This window comes from Temnothorax longispinosus, chromosome 8, assembly GCF_030848805.1.
Source record: "Temnothorax longispinosus isolate EJ_2023e chromosome 8, Tlon_JGU_v1, whole genome shotgun sequence".
NCBI classification, from domain to species: domain Eukaryota; kingdom Metazoa; phylum Arthropoda; class Insecta; order Hymenoptera; family Formicidae; genus Temnothorax; species Temnothorax longispinosus.
In genome coordinates, this window is record NC_092365.1 from 2,268,114 (window position 1) to 2,289,455 (window position 21,342).

At 42.3% G+C, this 21,342-nt stretch overlaps 2 protein-coding genes across 3 annotated transcripts in view; both read right to left on the reverse strand.

Moving 5' to 3' along the window:
• Positions 1–21,342, reverse strand: part of LOC139817122 (lysosomal aspartic protease-like) — a 161,249-nt gene that overhangs the window by 105,656 nt on the left and 34,251 nt on the right. The window lies entirely within an intron of this gene.
• Positions 1–21,342, reverse strand: part of Lilli (AF4/FMR2 family member lilliputian) — a 196,790-nt gene that overhangs the window by 89,821 nt on the left and 85,627 nt on the right. For both annotated transcript variants that reach the window (XM_071784937.1, XM_071784938.1), the window contains one exon: positions 11,792–11,981. In XM_071784937.1, coding sequence (XP_071641038.1) covers positions 11,792–11,981 — 190 coding nt within the window. The remainder of the gene's footprint in view (positions 1–11,791; positions 11,982–21,342) is intronic.

Consider the following 21,342-nt stretch of genomic DNA (forward strand, 5'->3'; position numbering starts at 1 on the left):
GATCGTATGTCGCGCGTGCACGTGCGCTTATGCAGATTCGACGGGTCGAACCCGAGTAAGTGTCGCACATTACCCGGCAAAAAGTTGAATGGATCGCGTTTAGCGCTGCTGCTGGACGACAGGCGTCGGACGGCCGCGCCGGGCGTTTTACGCTGAATCGGTCTTAAACGAGGACGAGCGAAAAAGCGCATTATTGCGCGGCGCGGTCGAGCCCGCACAGCGCTCTCGGGCAGCGAGCAAAATGTATAAAGCGATCTCTCCTTGAGACGCGGCACGCTCGATCGAGCAGCCGGAACGAAAGAGAAACACGGGCGGCGAAGGTGTGCGACGACGCTTGTCGCGTCGGAGCTCCGACGCCGGGCCTTTAACGTACAATATAATCCGACGATCTCGTGCGAGTAAACGCGTATATCCCCGCTGCTATCCGTCGCCGATTCTACAAAAGCCTCCCCCCGCATAACGTGCGCGCGGATATCCTCCTCCCTCTCCCTGTATTCTCCTCTCTGCGAGCGCCGAGCTGTTTTATATTTCATACGCTACATGCCATACTTCCCATGCTTTCCTCTAGCTGTCATTAATTCATATGTTTTCGCTTCTCGAGCCTAGATTACTGGCAGACGTTAGATTACCAAGCGGACTGTTATCTAATTTCCGTGTATTAATTCCCGGATAATCCTTTCGATAAAGGATTTACTCGCTAAACTTTTCGGAAAATCCACGGTTTAAAGAAAGTCGCCTTCGTCGCGAAGGGTCAGGATTACCGGCGCTTTTCCGAGTACGGAAAGTATAACAAGGCGCAACTTTGAGAAGAATAGACTTCTAAAATCGCTCGTTTGTTTTGTCGCACCGGTCGCATTCGCCAACTGATTGCTTCTTATAGTTAGTACTTTATTATACGGTGGTAATGCTACGTCTTATTTTCTCTGCGTCTCATTTTATATCTCATTGTGCGCCGCTCGCGAGAAGTGAGAGTGAGAGAGAAAGAGAAAGAGAGAGATAGAGCAGACGAAGAGGGCCGATAGCATGGCGGAGATACGCACGCACACACGTTCTCGCGCTCGCACACGTACGGAACGGAGCGATGAGAAGCGAACAGAGAATGCACTCGTCCCCGCGGGTCTAGCCAGTCTATAATCTGGCGTTCACGTAGGCGCCAGTGTCTGTACTCGACGGAACGGCGTGTGAACGTACACGGCACGTATACACGTGCACACACTCGCTCACACGCCGCGCGACCCGACAACACACACTCACAGACTCCGATCGCCGCCGCACGTGTATCCGCACGCGCGCGCGCGCGCGCGCACAAACCGAGAGATGCACACGGTGGCGACGACGAGATGCACACGTACGCGACACACGCGGAGCGCGCGCGTTTGGATTACGTAAAGCCACGAGGCCGGGTATAGCGCGATCAAACGACCTACAAATCGCGGGGGATTCGCTTTCCGTTCGGTTCGCAAAAGCGCGATCTCTAAACTCCACTCCGTTGGAGCCGCGCAAAAACGCGGCAGATTTCGCGAAAGGCGGAGATTCGCCGAAGCGATCGGCGAATTAGCGAACGATATGTGGGGCCCGAAGCCTGTCTGCCTTTAATGCACGCGAAAACGAGACGCGGACAAAGAGAACTGAGATTGCTAAACACGTTCGCCGTGCCGGCGCCAATTTTACGCGACTGATCGTTTACGCGTCGCGCATAACTAATGAACATATGTGCGACGTCTAGCCTCCTATTTCTTTTTAATAATATTTTTGAAGGTTGTATCATCTCTGTTCTACATTGTCCTAAATTGATATTCATAACTCTGAGTTTACTCCAAATACCTGAAATTTGCAACTATCAACATCACTGTTTATCGAGAAAGAAGAAAGAAATAAGATGTATAAAGTACGTTTGAAACGCAAGAGACATTTTAAAACATAACTTACGCTTAACAAAGCATTAATATGATTTAATTAAAAATTTTCAACTTAATTTAATTCAGAACCCGTATAGACATTACTGATTCAGTTAACAGTTCAGTAATAATAACTTAATTAACGTTCCAACTAGTTAAATTGCCGTTTTGCGTGTAAAATATGTTTCGCATTCCACAATAAATTACATTCATGCAAAAAGTTGAAATTTTTTGCCCTGGATTACATCCCCGTGAGAAAATTGCTTCGTGCAGAATTTATTAATACGAAAAGAATAATCATGTATACCAGTTCCGTTCATTGCCTTGGGATTAGCGCGTTGAGAAATTGATCCTTAACAGTATATCGCTGTATCTCGCATGCTACGTTGCAACGATCTTCAATGAGCATTTCAAACGTATTATATGTCATTATTACTCGCAAGTATTACTTACTCGGCGATTAAGCTTAATTGCTATGCGTATCCTTATTCCTTACACGATATACGCTTAGCATAAATAATCTTCAGTAATATCCGATCTATCCGGAAAACTTTTTTAACGTCTCGTCAAAACTAGTTGTGCTAGCGCTAAACAAATAACTGTAAATAATAACGACGGACAAAATAAATGCGAGAATTAATATTGCATCTTAAATAATGTTACAGCGATAACATTAAATAATAAAGACTCTTATCAAACTTTTAATAAGCCGCGCAAGGATTAACCGAGAAGTGCTTCCGCAAATAAAATCAGTTTCATATTAAACGCTTCCACAAAGTTTTGGAATATCGGTGTGTACATGTCGACGTAACAACTGGATCAGACAATTTGCATGAAAGCAATGGCGATCGGTCGATTGGTTTTAGCGTGAGTGCTGCAGGAAGCGCTAATGAATTCCCGGCCTACCAATACGCGAACGCATGTCGAGAAATGATCGTTGTTTGCCATCATCGCTGCCGGGCACCGTCATCGTCATCGTTGTCGCCGTCATTGGCGCTCGCTCTCTCGGTATGTATTGCCATTAAAACCGAGCGGAGCGGATTGCGTAATCCGCCTATTGGTGTATATACGATACACGAGCTTATCACGAATGTTTCGACACAGATGGCTGAAAGCGCGATATTTCGCAGGATAAGGGATAAACGATCATTGAGAAAACAATACCGCTGTATTACACACGCGTCATGTTAATTGATGCTTCGGAATTAAAATCCGATAAATTTAAAGTCTATCGATTATGTATTATACCCAAATATCAAGAGTCCATACGTGTGTGCGTTATCAGCTCATTGTGTTTTAGGATTATTATATACTTTGTGTGCAATATAGAATTACTTATCTGAGAAGTCTTTCACGGAAGACATATTTTTTTCAAGATTTTTAATGTTTTTGATATATGAAGAATAAAATCTTTTCTAAAATAAATATACGTGTAATTTAAAAAAATAATATACCTATCGCTAATTTGTTGGCCTAACATTTGTGCAAAATATAAGGCATATAGTTGATTTAAAGAGACGAAAAACTCGCGTGGATAAATGTCGACGCCTTTATCGCAGTCTATTACTTTTCACACCCGAGATCGGGTTTAATCATCATCACTTCAAAAGCAAGATTATGAGCGCGGAGTGTTTAATTACTGCACGCGCGGTTCTGCGCGCTCAAATGCAGCAATGACATTCATCTGCGGTGTATTAATAACCGATGCTTCTCGAGAGTAATCGAGATTTCAACGGGGAAGAAACGACTCGTTAAAGGCATCCGCTAATACGCCGGGATGCTGCTATTTCCAGACGCAACAAAAGGCGTATTGCGTAGCTCATAACATTCTCTAGTCGTGTGAGCGGAGTTTATATATGTACGGTGGACAGTTTCCCGAAAAAACAAAGAGGACAAGAAATATCTGTGGCAAAAAATATTAACTTTTTCAATTCAGTACACGGAAAGAACGGTTTTGCTAAAGTATCTAAAAATTTAGCTAGGTACAAATCTGAAAATAATTTTGTTGCACCATCAAAATGATTATGTAGAACACTTAAACTGATTGCTAAAATATCAAAATTTTTTACAGTATTATCATCATACTTCAGCGACCTACTATAATTATTTTAATGGTGCAACAAAATTATTTTCAGATCTAGCTAAATTTTTAGATACTTCAGCAAAATCGTTTTTTCCGTGCAGAATTTAACAAACTCAGAAAAATTTCTCTATTTAAAATATTGTCAAAAAATATCCAAATATATTAGATAAAATACTTTAAATTAAAAAGAAATCTTCATCTTTTGTCTACATAGGTTGTGGAGTTAACTATTCCTTTAATTAACTCCAATCGAATCTCGTATCTTTATATCAGAATACAAAAATGATAAAAGATATGTAACGAGAAAAAGTACAAAATATAAGCATATTTTCAAAAATATATCTTCTCTCTTGATTTTCTTTTTAGTCGGAAAACCCATTAAACAATTTAAAAATCTGACATTTCCAATTTTCCGCAAGATCATTCGACAAAGAAATAATTAATAACTTATACAGCGCAAAAGTATACTGTAGTACAAAGATTCGCGAGATCGCCCGCGGTGGTGTGTCGAGTCCAAGTTTCCGCCTGGTCGTTCATCGAAGAAAATTCGAGCTTCCGATTCTCCCTCTGTTCTCTTATTATTCGAGTTTTCACGACGCGGCTCCGCTCGAACGTATAAAGTCAATATATATAGACGCGGGCTATATCCGACAGGATACAGACAGAATCTCCTCGCCGTTCGCCCAAGGAAACGGAGGATATCTCTCCGATACGTTGTTGCTCGCGGATCCTCGCCACGATGCGACGCGATGTTTCTTTGGCCCCTTTAGTTCCGGCGCGTTTAACAGAAGCGTATCGCGACGTCATGCCGGAAGAATGGTATCGGCACGTGACGGAGATATATATATATATATATATATATATATATATATATATATATTTACATATATATAAATACATATGTGCTCGCGTGCGCGCAAGTTTAGTCACATAAATGCGCTTTTATAGCTGCGAGAGATATTCTCGCGACGCATGTCTCGTATTTCATAATGTAATAAATGCGCCATTACAGCTGCACCGCGTTGCGCAATAAAATATCCGCGATTCATTTTCTGACGGATAATAATACTCAAAGCTAACATTTGGAGATACTCAATGTCGCGAGTAGTTTAGTTCCGATACTAAGTCCTTGTTTATCATGAAATTAATAAAAACGTAATAAATTCGATAGTAATATTAACCGAATAACCTTTAACTATGATTTATATAAATTTGCACCTCTTATCTCCTACAGTTGCTCTCGCCCGTCAATATCCAGCTCTTTTAATTTCGCGAGCTCGTTAATTTTCCATAAATTTCCATTCGCGTTTTCACAACGCATAGCTGTTGATAACGCCGCCCTTTTAAAACCAACGAATCTGAGAAGTTTGGATAGGAATCGCAGAACCGAAGGCGGTTCCGATGAAACCAGCTTTCGTCGGAATCCGAGAGAGATGAATAGGAATTGCTATGTCGAGAAAGAGAGGGACTTTGCTATCCGCTCGATTGAATTTTCTGCCCGGGGTAGATTCAGCTTCCTTATGTGCGCGCGAGGGAAAGTCGCTCAGCCCGGGGATTTTTCCGCGGGGACAGTCCGTCTTCTTATCAGATATCTTTACGCTTGCGGCTAATTATACCGTTCGCGCGTGTAAAAGGGAATTACGATTCGACCAGGATGCATGCAGGCTGCGCGAATCCATTGCGGCCGACTGGAGTGACCACGTAATCAACGCGAGAGCCGGCCACCCTCTCGTTCGACGTGAATTAAAAAAGCCGTCCCGACGGAAAAAGCATGTCGCAATCGATCCGTCCCACAAAAACGCTCGGCATTCTGCACTTCGCCCCGCAGAATTTCGAGTGTACCAACGTACGAGCTTAATGGGGAAAATGTAGCAAGACCAAAGTATCGCTTTATTCAAAATGTTAGTAAACTTTTCGTAAAAATTTCTAATCTAAAACGAACAACATATTGCGACTCGAAGAAATGCGCAGTTTTCGTGCGCTCGCAGCTCTGTTAATAATCAGGAAAAAATTAAATTAGACCCGCATAATGTTCTAAAAGTAGGAAACATTTTACATTAATCGATTAAACATGAATTGTTTTTTATTTCTTAGTTGCTATTTGAATAAAATTTAATCTCGAGTACTATGGATAGCCGCGCTTTTTCATGTGTTACCCTTCGTTCTTATATTCTATTGTGCCTCGCTCCTAAATCCAGGCAAATGCGGTGTTCGTGCAAATAAAAAAGTGGCGCTCTCGTTGCAGCAGCTTCAAAGGTGACGGAGAGAGAGAGAAAGACACTTCAACCTTGGTCGTCTCTGTTTGAACACGGAGGGAAAGAAAGGAAAATCCGCGGGAGCGAGCTCTCTTATCTGCCGCGCAAAGGAATAAAACGCATTCTTCGTTGTGTCGCGGAGAATGCGTTTTTCCCGCAGAAGAACGACAAATAACTTTATCGCGCGTGCTGACATCCACGGGTGTGTAAAGAGCGAGTCTTGACAAATCATGTCCGCGAGCGGAGATAAAATAAGAACCGTCCGTAAAAACGACCCTCCCGGCTTACGGCGGCATTATAATACACATAAACAGAATGTCATTTCCTGAACACGATAATATATGATGCAGTAGAGTATCTCTTCGTCTTCGAATTTTTCTTTCCTCCGAGTTTTAGTTTAATAATAATAATACCAGTCTTATCGTATAGCTTCAACGAGATATTCGATCAGAATAAAAATAAAACGTTCCAAATCTTAACGCCGTGGAGTTACATCAGTTACATCAAATGGCAGTGAAATACACCTATAAAATATATTCTTCATATTCTTTGCTTGTTATTATACTTCTGCAATAGTCACGGTAAAAAAATTTCTCTTTCTAAGAGACTACATTTCTTTTAGACTACGCCATCATATTTAAGTAATCGCGAAAAATGTAAGTAGATTCGGGGGCAAAGAAATTTCGATCGTTATTACGCATGAGCCACGTTCGCGAGAAATATATAGTATGAACACACATATGCGCACACAAGGGCCCTATCATCATAATCCCTCTTAACCGAATGTTCGCAGCGTTGCCCACGTTACGTGGCGAATTTTCTCCGCGCGCGGATTTCACGGATACGAGAGAATGCAAATGCACACGTTAATCTCGGTAATAAATACGCGCGATTCATCCGTTTAGCATTGCAGCTGCGACGCACACAGCGTCGAAACCTCACGCTCGCGCAATAACGTCCCTCTTTCGCCGCACGTACAGCATCTTTATTTCCGCCCGCGCGCGAATGACTCGCGTGCCGAAGTGCCTCCATCTGCGAGATTCCGACGAGGCTCCATAACGATATCTCGCGACGAGTGTTACTGATCGAGGTGGAGAAACCCGGCGATTGAAACCGGTATATTCCGGAGTGCAGATTTCGGACGTGATAAGATCGCGCTCTTTCTGAGCACGCGCACGAGTATTTCATTTAATAAATGTATACCGGGACACGTTATCAACACTCGCTTATTTAATCAATTTACTCCGGTCGCACCGATAAAAGATACGAGAAAATTCTAGCCGCGCTTTATCGACTAATGTCGCTATTAGAGACCCATAGTGTCCGACTTTGCTAGGAAAACACAACTAACAGCGTCTCTTCGAGGTCGATCCGCGCACTGGTTTATTTATCGGACCGGGTAATCTCCCAACTAGCGAGCTTTAATCTCGACGAACTTTAAACACCGAGGTAGAACACGATAAACTATCGCGCGCGCGCGCGCACTCGAGGGAATTTTCGCGACGGACAAACCGGGGGATAACGATTTCCATAGACATAAAAATATACCAACGCAAAATATAACTGCAGATTCCTATTTCGAGGAGTAAAGTTCAAAAAAAAACCGGTGAGGTGAAGAAAAAGGGAAACGACAATGTTGAAAATAAAACGCGATTTTCCAACATTATTAGTTTTCCAACATTACACGTTGCATACAAAAATTGCTTACTGACATTTATTTAGTTAATTAGAAATCTCAATATTTATGATATCACTTTGAAACTTTCTTGAAAACTTTCCACGTAGCGCAAAAGTCTGTGAGGCGCATCGCAATCTTCCGGACATCTTTTAAACGTCTCTTCGGTTTTTACGTTATTTTAAACCACCGGAATCCGAATACGTTTCCTCGTTAATCAATTCGAGCTACATACTGTTCTTACGAGGCGTAACAAACCAGCATGCATATTTTCGCAGCGCGTGACTAATCCTACAGATTGCAGTCGATATTTCACGTCGACTCCGCGCGATGCATCAACGCGTCCTCGATATTGGCAGCGCGCGACGACGCTATCCGGATACGGTATTCCGTGTGGTAGACGAACTACGTGATGCGTCGCGGAAAAGTCGCAGAATCCGCTTTTCCGTTCGCGCCTGCGCCTCCCGTCAGAAAGCGCGACAGAGAGAGAGATAGATAGATAGACGGACAGAGACAGGAGAGAGAAAAAGAGAATGAGAAAAAGAAGCCGAAGTCATAAAAGCTGATCGAACTCGTAAGAAACCGGCGCCATTTTCTCTCCTTCCTTTCTGCCTACATCCCTCCGCTTTCCTTTCCTTTGCTTTCCCTCTCTCTCCCTCCTCATCCTCTCGAGCTTCCCGTTTCTGCCTCTACGTTCCGCTTGGGCGACAAAGACGCTAAGCGGCTTCGCAACTCATCGTACGGTTACTAACGCGCGGTTACAGTTATGATTGTTAGGGAGCCAATCAGGCAGATTTCTCAGCCGCTCGGTTGAAGAAACGGACGACATGTCTCTCTTTGTAATAACTGTGTTTAGAAACCGATGCATACGCACGTTTGCCTTTGATCTTCTCATGCACTTCAACAAATTTGAGATAAAATTATTACGTCAATGTAAATAAAAAGACGCGAATAAAATATATAAGGAGTTAATAAGTATGTCAGTTCTTCTTCATTCCGGTATATCTGGACGATTATTGAAGTCGTAGAAAAATTAAGACTTTGTTCCACTAATCAAAATGCGTACGAATGATTGCTCTACTGAAAATGAAGAAATTCCTCGTTGATCGCGATGCTCAAGAGAATCAGATCGCTCTCATCACGTTCTCATTAGGAACGTTAAAATACTCATTAAGGAAGGTTAAAAGTCGAGAAAACACCTGTTGAGTACGCGAAAGGACCAATCGGAGCATGGCCGGGGTTCATTCGCACCCTGCGAAAGAAATAGTATTAGCGATCCGAAGCCGAGGCGCAGTGTCGCGCGAGCGTAATGAGAGAATGCTGTTATATAATTAAGCGGTTTAACAACCCGAAAAGGGAGCCGAGTATTTCTATCATTTCTATTCGCCGTAATAAAAAACACTCGAGAAAGACGAGAGTGTAACGATTCCGAAGTCATTAATATTCAAATGGTGGATTTTAATGTCACGTCGTAGACCGGTTGTAGGATCGTAGAAAATTTTCACCGCGCAGAAATTCGTACGATTCTATCTCGGTTATCATTATCGATGCTTTCACCCGCCGTCGCTTTAATGAAATGATCACTTTTCGTTCGACGTAAGAGCTTTTACTCTCGAGAACGACCGTCCGTAGAAAAGAAACTGGGTGTAACTAAGAATTATTATCCGTATAGAATCTCACTATCCAGAACTGCTCTCGAGAGTAAAAGGACCGTCAAAACGAGCGTGATCTGAGGTAATCTCTTTCGTAATAACCGGTTAAAGAGCAAGGATCTTTTTCAATTTATATTTGTGACACGATTCCCCCAAAAGACATTATCCCTTTCTTCCAGCTGAAGCATTGTAGATTAAAAATAAATTTCGACGAGAGTAATCCTGGTGGAGAACAGCGCGGACAAGAGCCAAGGGTGAAAGTGAAGAGAAGAAAGAGGGAAAAGAAGGTCATCTTTACGAGTGACAGGGAAGATCCAACGCGGGTCCTTGACTTCGCCATAACGATCGTGTGAGGTTTCCCTGAAAGGCCCTCAAGATAGCTACAGCTACGCCAGATTTGAGGTCGGAAGGTCTTAACCTTAACCTGTGGAGGACGGGAAGCCTATTTTTAGACTCCACGCGGGTCGCTTATTTTTAGTATAACATTTTAACACATAAAAATTACAAAAAATCGTGAAAAAAATTGCCCGTCTTCTAAAGGTTAAGGACCCATGGATGTCGCTACTCAAGAATGACCTTCAATGTTTCACGAAGGACGTAGAAAAGTTTATGAAGAGAAATTTTAAGAGAGGCAAACCGACCCTCTTGCGAAACAAATGAATTAAAATACGCTAATGCCTACGACAGCGTTACGTAATGTGTAACGCTGAGTAACGCGAGTAATGAGTAACGCGAAGACATCATTTTGAACAATGGCTGTCGCAAAGGTCAAATTGGACTTCTCGAGGTCGAAGGCGAAGGATCTCGGTGCTGAGATAATTACACTGCTCATTTTTTCAGGCCGTGAAAAGACTTGTTGAGTTACAAAGTCGTTTCGTGGCGAACGACGGAAGCAATGTTCGCGATGAATCGCATTACTGCTTAATTTCCAAGAAACGCTTAAGCTCTATTATATAGTAATCACAAAGTTGTGCCTTAAGTAAATAACTGAAATTTTCCACATATCGATATTGAAAAATACGCTGTGACATAATGTTTAACCATCATTCATGAAATTCGCAATTTTTATACATGCTATATATAGTAATAATATAATCATTAATATCCTCGATACCCGCGAGTAAGCGAAAATTCGAATATATCTTATTCATGGATAAATTGAGTAGCGTTAATGACTGTGATTGAGGGCAAATTCATTAAGCGCTCTGCGCATTACCGTGGATTTATACACAGAGTAAAGAGGGAGACGGCTATCGGTTAACGTTAATTGAAGCGGTCAGTGAATCCACTTGGCAAGGTAGGTACCTACGATTACTAACTAAACGGTAGTGAAAAGACAGGGTGAGAAAGGACGAAATGGCTCTTAAAACGCAAGAGAAAGATCCATTAAATTAAGCGATCAGACAACGCGAGGCTGGGATTCTGGTTGAATAAATATGAAACAAAAGAAAGAGATAGAAACGGTAAGAAATGAACATTACATTTTCTCACCTTTTCGCTCATTAATTATTCGCGACTTTGCAATACCGCGAATAGCAACGCATCGTGCTTGATAAAATGCCATTTGATAAAGGAAAATAGACTCATACTCGTTTTAGAACGCGGTATGACCGTTAAATGCGCGCAGCGAGATGCAATCGTGTGCAGCGAAATTGATCGACAGGCCGGTATTCGTCGCTACTTTCATTTCCCCGTACAGAAACATTTTTGGCATCATCTCGTCGAGAAAAAAGACCGCAAAATGTGTTCGGTGTGTCAATTTAACTGACACATGACGCTGTTCTCTTTATCGAAAGAGAGAGAGAAAAAAAGTATTATGGCTGACAATAAATTAATGGCTGGCGGACAACAGCTGTTTTAATTTCCATTTGCGAAAATATTTTATCACGGTATAGCGTTAGTTAGATTAAAGTCTGTAACGCTCGCGTAGCTATATATTTAGAAAATGTTAGTCACATGAAAATCAATGTATATAAATACCGGTAACAATAAATAATGATGTAATATTTAAAAAAAATAACTCAAAAATTTCCATAAATATTTTAGAAAAAAGTTGGAATATCTACTACGATTTTTTTGAACGAGTGAATGCTCGCCGGATGTTTGCGAAAAAAGATAATCAATATCGCCGTACGCGAGTGCACGCCGAAACATATAGTGGCGGGGGGGGGGGGGAAACGATGTTTCGCCGATCGTCGAGACAGAATAAATGAAATATATGTACTCACCCTGACGGGGGCACGGAAGAGGTTCGGCGTGGAGACATGTATGTTGGGGTGATGATGATGCGCGTGGTTATGGTGGTGGTGGTGATGGTGTCTCGTATCAGGACCACCTCCCGCAGCCGCCTGCTCCGCCTGGACCGACATCGCCGCGCGGGCCTGTCGCTCTCGTTCCCGAAGCCGGTCCCGATCCACGCTGAAAACCAAAAAATTATTATTCGATTAATTCCAAATATATTCACGTAAAATGCGAGTAAAACGTTCCCCCAACGAAAAGTAACGGAGTGTCAGAATTAATCTTTGCTCAAGCTTTTATAATCGGCAATAATCGCTTTTGTACGCTGTGCTCCTGCAATCTAATATTTGGAAATTGTTGACAATACTCCTACACGGCAGAATTGCTGTCATTCTTATTCTGTCAAGTTTTCTAAATTATAAAATAAGATTACTTATTGTTATCGGGCATAATTTTCCGCATATTAATTGTCAGAGAACATCGGTGCTTTGTAACGAGGAATGTCCTCGTCTTTCACGGAAAGCGAATTCACTTCGCTTTATATGACGGAGGTGGAATTCACTCATATGACGCAGTGCCGAAAATAACTACCGGTCTTTTAGAAAGCACCGATGGAAGCGACGAACGAAGAGTCGAGACAAGACGAAGAGACGAAGGCAGAGACAGAAGGGATTCGTGACGAGGTATAGCGAGGGTGATCGCAGCTGGCGCAAACACCTGTTTAGTCGCGTTTCCGGTGACGCCGATATTACATATAGAACGAAACGCTACAATTTTGTAACGATTATTGCCCACTCATAGGTAGAGGCGATTGTAATAATTATAATTAAATTAATAATTAATAATTACGAATTAGATTATGTAGAAATCTCTGAGGTTAATGGTTTTTTATTTATGAATCTTTATCGTTAATTTATAGAATGAAGATTAAATTATAAACTTGGTTATTTCAATAGTCTGAATTAAAAAAATTTTACATTACTTGTATAACAAAATAATGTATCAGTGTGAAAATAAAATTTACTTTCTCTTCTCTGAAATAAGACCGTTTTATAAATCATATAGTAATGTTTTCTTCCAGAAGTATCGCATGTATAAATTATCCGCTTTTTTGTATTTCAACTCGCAGCACGTAAGGCAATCAAAATGGCGAGTATGGGGCGCAAAGAGTGCTTTAAATAGACGTCTAAAGGTCGGTCGGGATGGCTTTCCTTCTCGTACGTGCGTTATCTGACATAAGTACGTTGAACGACTTGTCAAGAAGCGATGCTAATGCCGCCGCGCGCCCTGGTATGTTTACCGCAGAATTTTTCCAAATGCATTAACATAAGTAATGTACGCGCAGCGGGAGACCACGGGAATGTCGCAAAGTATACGGTCTCATTTTTAATCGAGATAGAGACTTTTCTCCACGGCGAGTGCGATAGATGCGATAAAAAAACGTACAATCAAGAAGTATGTTTTTAGCACGTGCACAACATTTGACAGGAAACGCCATACGTCATAAGATATGAAGGAAAGGAATACGTGTTATACGAAGTACAAAAGGTCGCGATCTCGTGTTCCGATAAATAAATAAATCGCCACATAAATTACCAAGTCGCGAGACAGTAAGAAATAAAGATTTCATATACACAAATTTATTCAGGTGCGAAAGATATCAACTAGTCATTTATTAAAGTTGTCAATACCATATGTATACACACTCGTAATACATGCATATTTATTCGATATAATGTCAAGAGATTTATTCTCGAGGAAAGAATCTGCGCATTTCATATCATAAAAGTTTAAGTGTCATTTTTTGGAGCGGAATACAAAACGACAATCTTTTTCCTGAGCCTGATGCCTGACACTTGCAGCGTGAACGTTTAACTTAGCTCAGATAACGATGGCGAAGCCTGGATTGTCTTCCATAAAGCGAGCACGTATTCCGATTAGGAGTCGATCTCCCGAGGCGCGCGATCCTCGCATCGTCGCGGCGATACTTTCTCGATAGTCGAAACGTGCACGAACCGAAACGAAACGTGCATGTCGATGAGCGAATCGCTGCATTGTCATGCAAATTAAACGTACCGGCAGTAATCACCGTTCGCCGCGACCGCTTAATTGCGGATGAATAGTAAAGAACTACACTATCGTATTCAATACTTCTCCATTCCCGGATTATTCCTGGCTTCGGAAAGGCCTGTGCACGCGAACTTTCATTCTCGCCGCATCTGACATTTCAGACGTATGAGTTCAATTAAATGTTCTAATATTATTATCTCGATGCTATTAATTCCCACATACCCAAAAGTATAAAAACTTTTGCGGGGCATGTCGTGCGCACGTCTCCCACAATAAAAATCATATAATCCCGTTTCGCTAAAATAACGAATTAGTTCCAAATTATAATTAACGTTCTCTCGGGCTCTCTTGGACGAATAACGTCTTTCCCTCTTATTAATTCAAGCCTGCTTATTATTCGTGACACCGAGAAATATCCGATGGAAAGTTTAATCGCGTCCCCAGTCGTGCATGTAAACGACTCGGTAATTTCTCGAGACCCGTAATATAATCGAGCGAAGTTAAGAACGACTCTATTTGTCCCGGGGTGTGCACGCGCTTGCGCTACTGGAATACATTTATCCCATTGCCGCCGGTGCAGAATCCCTTTCCGCGCGCGCACATACACACTCACACAGGCACGTGCATTCGGATGGCACTGGCACGTTTAGTCGCGCGGGTATTTCCACGGCCGAATGCGGTCTCCTTCGTCGCGTCGCGATACTTTCTCGACCGATACCCCCGACCCGTTCCTCCGCGTGTCGTCGGGGCTCTTTCTCTCATTTTCTTTTCGCCGCGCCGCTTCATGCGTCGTTAAATCAGCTAGAAAGTATACTCTTAACTAAATCGACGCCAGGAGAAAAAAACCAGACTGCTCGTTCTCCCAAGTCGCTTGCCGTTAATCGCGATTTCGTAACGTTCCGAGATAAAAGTGCGAGACGAATGTGAATTCCTCTATGAAAACTCTTATTAGAAGAATAAATTTATCTTCAACATTAGCATAATTGCATAGTTATCCTATTTCAGGCTAAAACGCTTCTAAAAGGAAATTTAGTTCTAATCACCTAAAATTTAACAATGTTCCGATATAACTCAATTCCTATTTATTCGACAATATTAACCCGTGCTTTTTCATCCTGAACAAAAATCGACGCAAATATTTAAATTGAGATAATTCTGTTTAGTCAGCTCTTTTTTTTTACTCGCTCTTTCTTCGTGTGGAAAAACGCGAAAGATATCAAAACATCTCTATCCGCGCGCGAGGAAGCGAAATTCCAAGCCAACACAGATCGGTCGGCTCGTCGGCGTCCGCGTCGGCTCGGCTTTATTGAATATCTGGGAATATTGTCACAGAACGGTCGAAGTTCATCGAGCTAACGAGCTCGAACCGCTCTCGACAAGTGGCGAGCGTACTCCCTGTCGGTTATTTGCACGATCGAGACCCCGGGTGGTCGCCGCGCGAGGAATGGATCGGACAGTTTTCAAAAATGTTCGTTTAACAATCCGGCACAATCAGCCGTCGACGGTGGCGTCTACCGTTGGAGAGCCGCGCACTGAAATCACTGCTCGCTCTCGCAGCGAAATCGATTGCCTTTTTGATTTCCATACGTTTCGCTATTTTTCATAGGTATCGGTTCTTGCGCCCGCGATTGTTATTTGCGTGCACGATGGTCCATTATGGATATACAGGGAATAAGTAAGGATGTATATTCGCACCATCAGCTTGACATAGCAAATTAACTCTCATATTCGGAGAGATTATATGCAATATGTCGCCTCATCAATTTATATGGGTATTTCCGTTTACGACTCTCTAAAATTTCAACGATAAAGTTTACAAATATGGAATCCACTTTTCATTAGGAAACACCTGTTGCAACATTTCAGTATTATATTTGATAATGTACTTAAGAAATGATAATAAACTCTCAAGAAGAGATATGATATACTTTCATTCCCAAACTCCATTTCCTCATATTCTAGTATTTTAAAAGGAACCATTAGATGGCCATAATAAATCATTTTTAGAATAAACGATTTATTATCGTTATTACGGTCCATTATTTTTATCGTTTAGTTCGCAAGGTGCGCATGTATCCCGAGTTTTGTTTTACTCGATTAATGTACTTTTAAGTACCAGCTATTCTCTGACGGCGTTTTCAATTCCCGACGAGCGTCGCGATCGATTTAATCCTCCGTGGATTAATTCGCGCCTCTTTCGCGACCGACGTAGTAGCGGCCGAATTAGCCGATATTTTTTCAATATCGGGAGAGCGAATGTACCGCGAGGTGGATTTTTCTCCTCGTCGCTCGAGCGAACGTTTAGCAGCGGCGGCACCGCGGCGCGCGGCGCCCCGATCCGCCCCGGAGGCGGGATATTGCCATCGTAGATAATTAATTCGCGTTAATCGCGGCCCATTTGAAATGGTAATGAGAAAGGGATGATTTAAAGCGGCCCTCGCCAGCTGCGATTCGCAGTTCGCCGATAAGAAGAAAGAGAGAGATACATAAAGCGAGAGAGGAAATGAGAGAGATAAACGAACCCTCCAGGGACGAAACAAAATATACACTAATTGGTAATCTAATAGTTTAATGATACAACATAAGTATTTCGATATCTATAGGTATATCACGTGTATAAAGATAAAAAATGAATAAAAGAAGAGTTCAAATATGTTCACGTTAACAACTGCGTTATCTCTATAAAAGTTTAGCATAAAAAGTGTAGAATAAAAAAAAACAAGAAAAGGAAACGCGCGTTATCTCTGGCCATGAAAAGGCGGCCGAAAGTGAAATTAATGTATTATATAGAAGGCGGAATAAACGGTGATTGAATAAACGAAACACGAATCGAAAAGCCGACTTGATCTGCCTTTAACCGCACGCCTCTTCCTCGCCGATCCGTTCGACGTCTATTACTCCGAGTTTCTAATCCGTCTCGATCCATCGTCTTGACTTTAAATCCCGGATTACACGTAATAGACCGGCCTCAGCTATCGCCGTTTTCATCGGCAGATGCCGCGATTTGCTTCCGTTCAACGCGATTTATCGGCCGTTCTCGCGTTATATGTCCACAACATAGTCAATAAGCTTCCACGCGGCTCTTGTGACGAAATCGTCTATCTTATCTGCGTTTCAGAATGCAAATTCCATTCCTGTGAATTATATTGACGCAACGTCGAAAAATAGAGACATAAAAAGACATTTTTAACGAACGAGAAAAACGTTTACTACACAATGCATCAGTAAAATTTTTAATTTATTTTCTTCTATTTGTATAATCCTATTTATATAATGTCTGTTTATAACTTGTCTGCTTCTACTAATTTTATATTAATTATTCATAGATAACAAACTGGTTCCAGTTTAACTGGTTCTCAAGTCTCCTAGATACTTATCCAAATTTATATAACGCGATTCAAATGTGTATCTTACAGCCACGAAAATTGTTGTCTCGGTGTATTTTACACGGTGGCCTTTTATTCTTCCGTCCCTTGATCCCTTTCCGCGGAATCCTCCGAAGGCAAAAGGATGCAAAGAAAACTTATATCGTCAAAAGAATCACTAGTGGTGCTTCGAGCGGATAAAACCGTTTTCTCGTACTCCTTATCCAACTCGCGGGCAAGTCGATTTATGTCGTCAGTCCGTAAAAACGTCATCGTCCCCGGGTCGTTCGATGACCGAAGAATATCCTTCCGCTCTCTTCCCCCTCCCCCGCAACCCTGCCCCGTCCTTTTCAATTGCGCGATAAAGGATTATTGCGTTATCGACTCCACCCACTACGAAGGGATCGTCTTCTCGGTCGGCCAATAAAACACCGTGGCCATGTTTTACGAGGGACATCAAGCGCGTTGCACGGCTCTTTCCGCTTGGTTCGCTACTTTGTAAACGTCGAACGAGCTCCATGTACTGGCGCACCCTTGCAACCCCCATCGTGACTTTGTCGCGATACGATTTAGAACAGACAAAATAATTCGACTACAAACACAAATGACCAGAAAATGCGGGGATAAAAAACGAAATTAAGGGGAAGAATTCTCGTTAATATACCTTGAATTGCCAAAAATTATACAATGGATTACTTCTCAGCGATATTTATGTTTAAGCATACTGGAAATTTAAGAGCAATAATAAGACGAATAAAAAAATTGTCGAGAAATAATGTTTGACGTGCGGTAACGTTATTAACGCATTGTAGAATCAATAACTAGATGGAAATAATCTTGTTTTCGTGTAGTATGTAGTGTAGTGTGTGTAGTGAAAATGGAGCTGGCGATAAGGACAGCCGGTTACGACATGCCATGTGATGAAATGTGTGACGCTTCCACGAAGGAGCTCGGCTTGGTCGCACGCGCCGACGTCAGCGTGACGTTCAAATGTCGAATAACACGGCGATTTAATGCGCGATCATTTTCCCTATAGCGATCGGACTGGGAGGAGACGATGTGAAAGGAAGTAGACGATTTTATTCGCCCGTTATAGCAACTCGATGTCTCCTTCGTATGGCGCTACAATATAGATAAAAAAAAACGATATTACGGCGGATAAAGCGAATTTATGGAAGATAAATATACTGCGTGATACACCGGATAATGTACCTCGCGGTTCCAAATTTACTATAATTAATATTACAAATGTTAACGACAATTAGAAAATTAAATAATTATATGTCGATTATATACGCAATTATAGCGACAATTAAAAAGTCCGAGTTAAATTGGAAAATAATACGCTCAAGTCAATATTTTATGTAATAATTTCAAAATTTTCAGTAATTTTACAAAATCAAATACATGTATCTATCCATGAATATAAATCGCACATATTACAGGCAACATTAACATTTAACGCGAGACAAAGATACAATTTTACGCAGTAACTATAAACTATTTAAATTGCATCCTACAATCAGTTGCCTTAATAAAAATTACTCTCATTATTAATCTCAAAATTTTCGCGAAGCATATAACTCCGTTCGAAATTGCCGATCGCCGTTTCTTCGCAGGAAGATATTAGCTACCGTCAAGACATCTTCCTGCATGCGCGACGCGTACAAAGACAAGGGTAAAATTCTAACAAAACGATCAAGAACCTTTCGTCTCTTCCTCGCGCGCGCGCGGTGTCAGCCTTCTGTACGCACTTTAAAGAGCCGCTCATCTATGCGAGCGAGCACGCGTGAGAGACCGCACGGCACGCTTGTACCACGTACACACGACGTCACGCACACGCACGCGACTGTACGCGGCGGGCTTCGTTAACCACTCAGCGAGCGCTAAAGAGAGGGAGAAGAGCGTTCCGGTTAACACAAACTAGGACTGAACGACGTCCATTTTAGATCTCGACTGTGTTACTCGTCAAGAAACCCCATATCGCTCCTAGTTAAAATAGTACATTACAATGGGAGGAATGCTAAATACCTGTTACAAATTTCATCTACCCGTTCCTCGTTAAAGCTTCCGGAATCGATAGTCATCAACGAAAATTGTGTGTGTTATACATTTTCTACTGTAACTCGATTGTAAATATACCGGTGATGAAAATTCTACCAAAATAAAATTTCCTCATTTTGACGCACTGGAATATAATGTACGGCATTTTACGTGTTACAAATGTGAAAGCATTTTATCGACTGACACATGGCCATTTTATCGATTGCGAGAGAGCCCGTGAAACCTCATATATAATTCCATAAAGATATAAACGTGTATGCGTATACATATCTTTCATGGACTTTTAGCTACGTTTTTATATATCTATATATAAAATTCCATGAAAGAAACTCATCGCAAAAGATCAGCGACGCATCGACGCTGCACTGACATGTTGCATAAACATATAGGACAAACTATCGAGAAACGACGGCGACGATGACGACGATGACGACGATGACGACGACGACGACGACGACGACGACGACGATATACAGCGAAGTCTGAAAGAAGGAAAGAAGGCAGGCGGGAGAGGCGAGCGCGAAGTGAGTTGTCGCGTTTATTTTGAGCCCGGCGCGAAGGCTAAACGGCGGATTGCGAATTCCTGACGATTCGGCGGCCTCTCCTCGAGCGCTTCGCGTCAGACTCCTTCCTTCCCGATAACGTCCCGGTTTTCCTTCCGCCCTTCCTCGCGCGTTTCCCGTTAACGTACGCTATTAATATGTTATGATAAGCGGTGTCGCACAGTTGGTGTGCGCGCAGCTAAAAATATAATCGCAAGAGCACAAAGATGCATTTCGAACAGCGCGATTGTCGTTTTACGGAGGAGACGCGGAATAATCGCTGTTACCGCACTCTGCGCCTCAGCGACGTGTTTATCATCCGCTGATGACGCATTTGAATTCGCTATTTCCTTCGCGATATAAACCTTAATGTATGTGCGTATACGTGACAGAAAAGACAGAAAATTTTGTGGAATAATCAAAAACACTTAGAAAATAGCTGACTTAATACGCGAATCTGTTATTTCGAGACTCCCGCTTTCGAAATTCTGTTTGTTCAACTTTATAGCTTCGTATTACGAATCGCGGAGAAATATCGACGTAAGATGTTTGCGTCTCGTGATATTTAAACTAAAGTATTGTATTTCTCGGAAGAAGCAAATAAATGTTTACTACAAATCGAGATATTATTAGCTATTCGATCAAATTCGTCGCGCATGCTTTAAAAAGCAATATATCACAAATAAAATCTTATTTAAGCTCTATTTACCGAGTTACAAATACTCCACGTGATTTCGCACGTGTTAATTTTTTAATGTATATCTTTAGAGTATCGAGGTCGTGGCAGAAACCCGAAATAACCCAAATCAACTGCGCTCGTGGTAGCGACAGTGGCATGAGTCGACGTAGGCATGTGACAGAGGCATCGGAAATGGATTCAATCTCCTAATGATGTAGATATTACGGGCGAGAGATGCATATATTGCCCACGTTCTCTCCCTCTTCCTCTCTCTCCCTCTCTCTCCCTTTCTCGTTCTATCTCGCTTGCTGACACCGTTACGGATAGGAGCCGATATTACGGCGGATTAGCGAAATAATCTTCCCGTTGAATCACAATCGACACACGACGCGGACCCGATGACTCGCCTCCATTGACACTGACACACTGACATCGTTTCGCACGGCGGCAGTAAGACGCCGATGGCGCGACGACCTTCGAAAGCCGAGAGTTTCGTTTCGTAGCCGTTTGCCGTCCGCCGTTCGTCGCTAATCTCCTTGAATGCTCCTTATTAAAGCGATTTAAAGCCACTGCGCGCAAACCGCTCGTCGACACTTTGGCGTTTCGCGCGAAATTAAACGCGGCCGCGGGAGACTGTTCCGCGAACGCCGCCTCTCCTGGGAATTCGTCTCGCTGCCACAGTATGTAGTTTCGTTTGAATATACGGATTTTCGCGAGAAGTCAATTGCACTCGTTTAACCTGGAGATCGACCGTCTTGCATTCGCGGAAGTGATCCAAAACGTTTGCGCAGCTCACTAATGTGTTTTTGCGCTTTCAAATG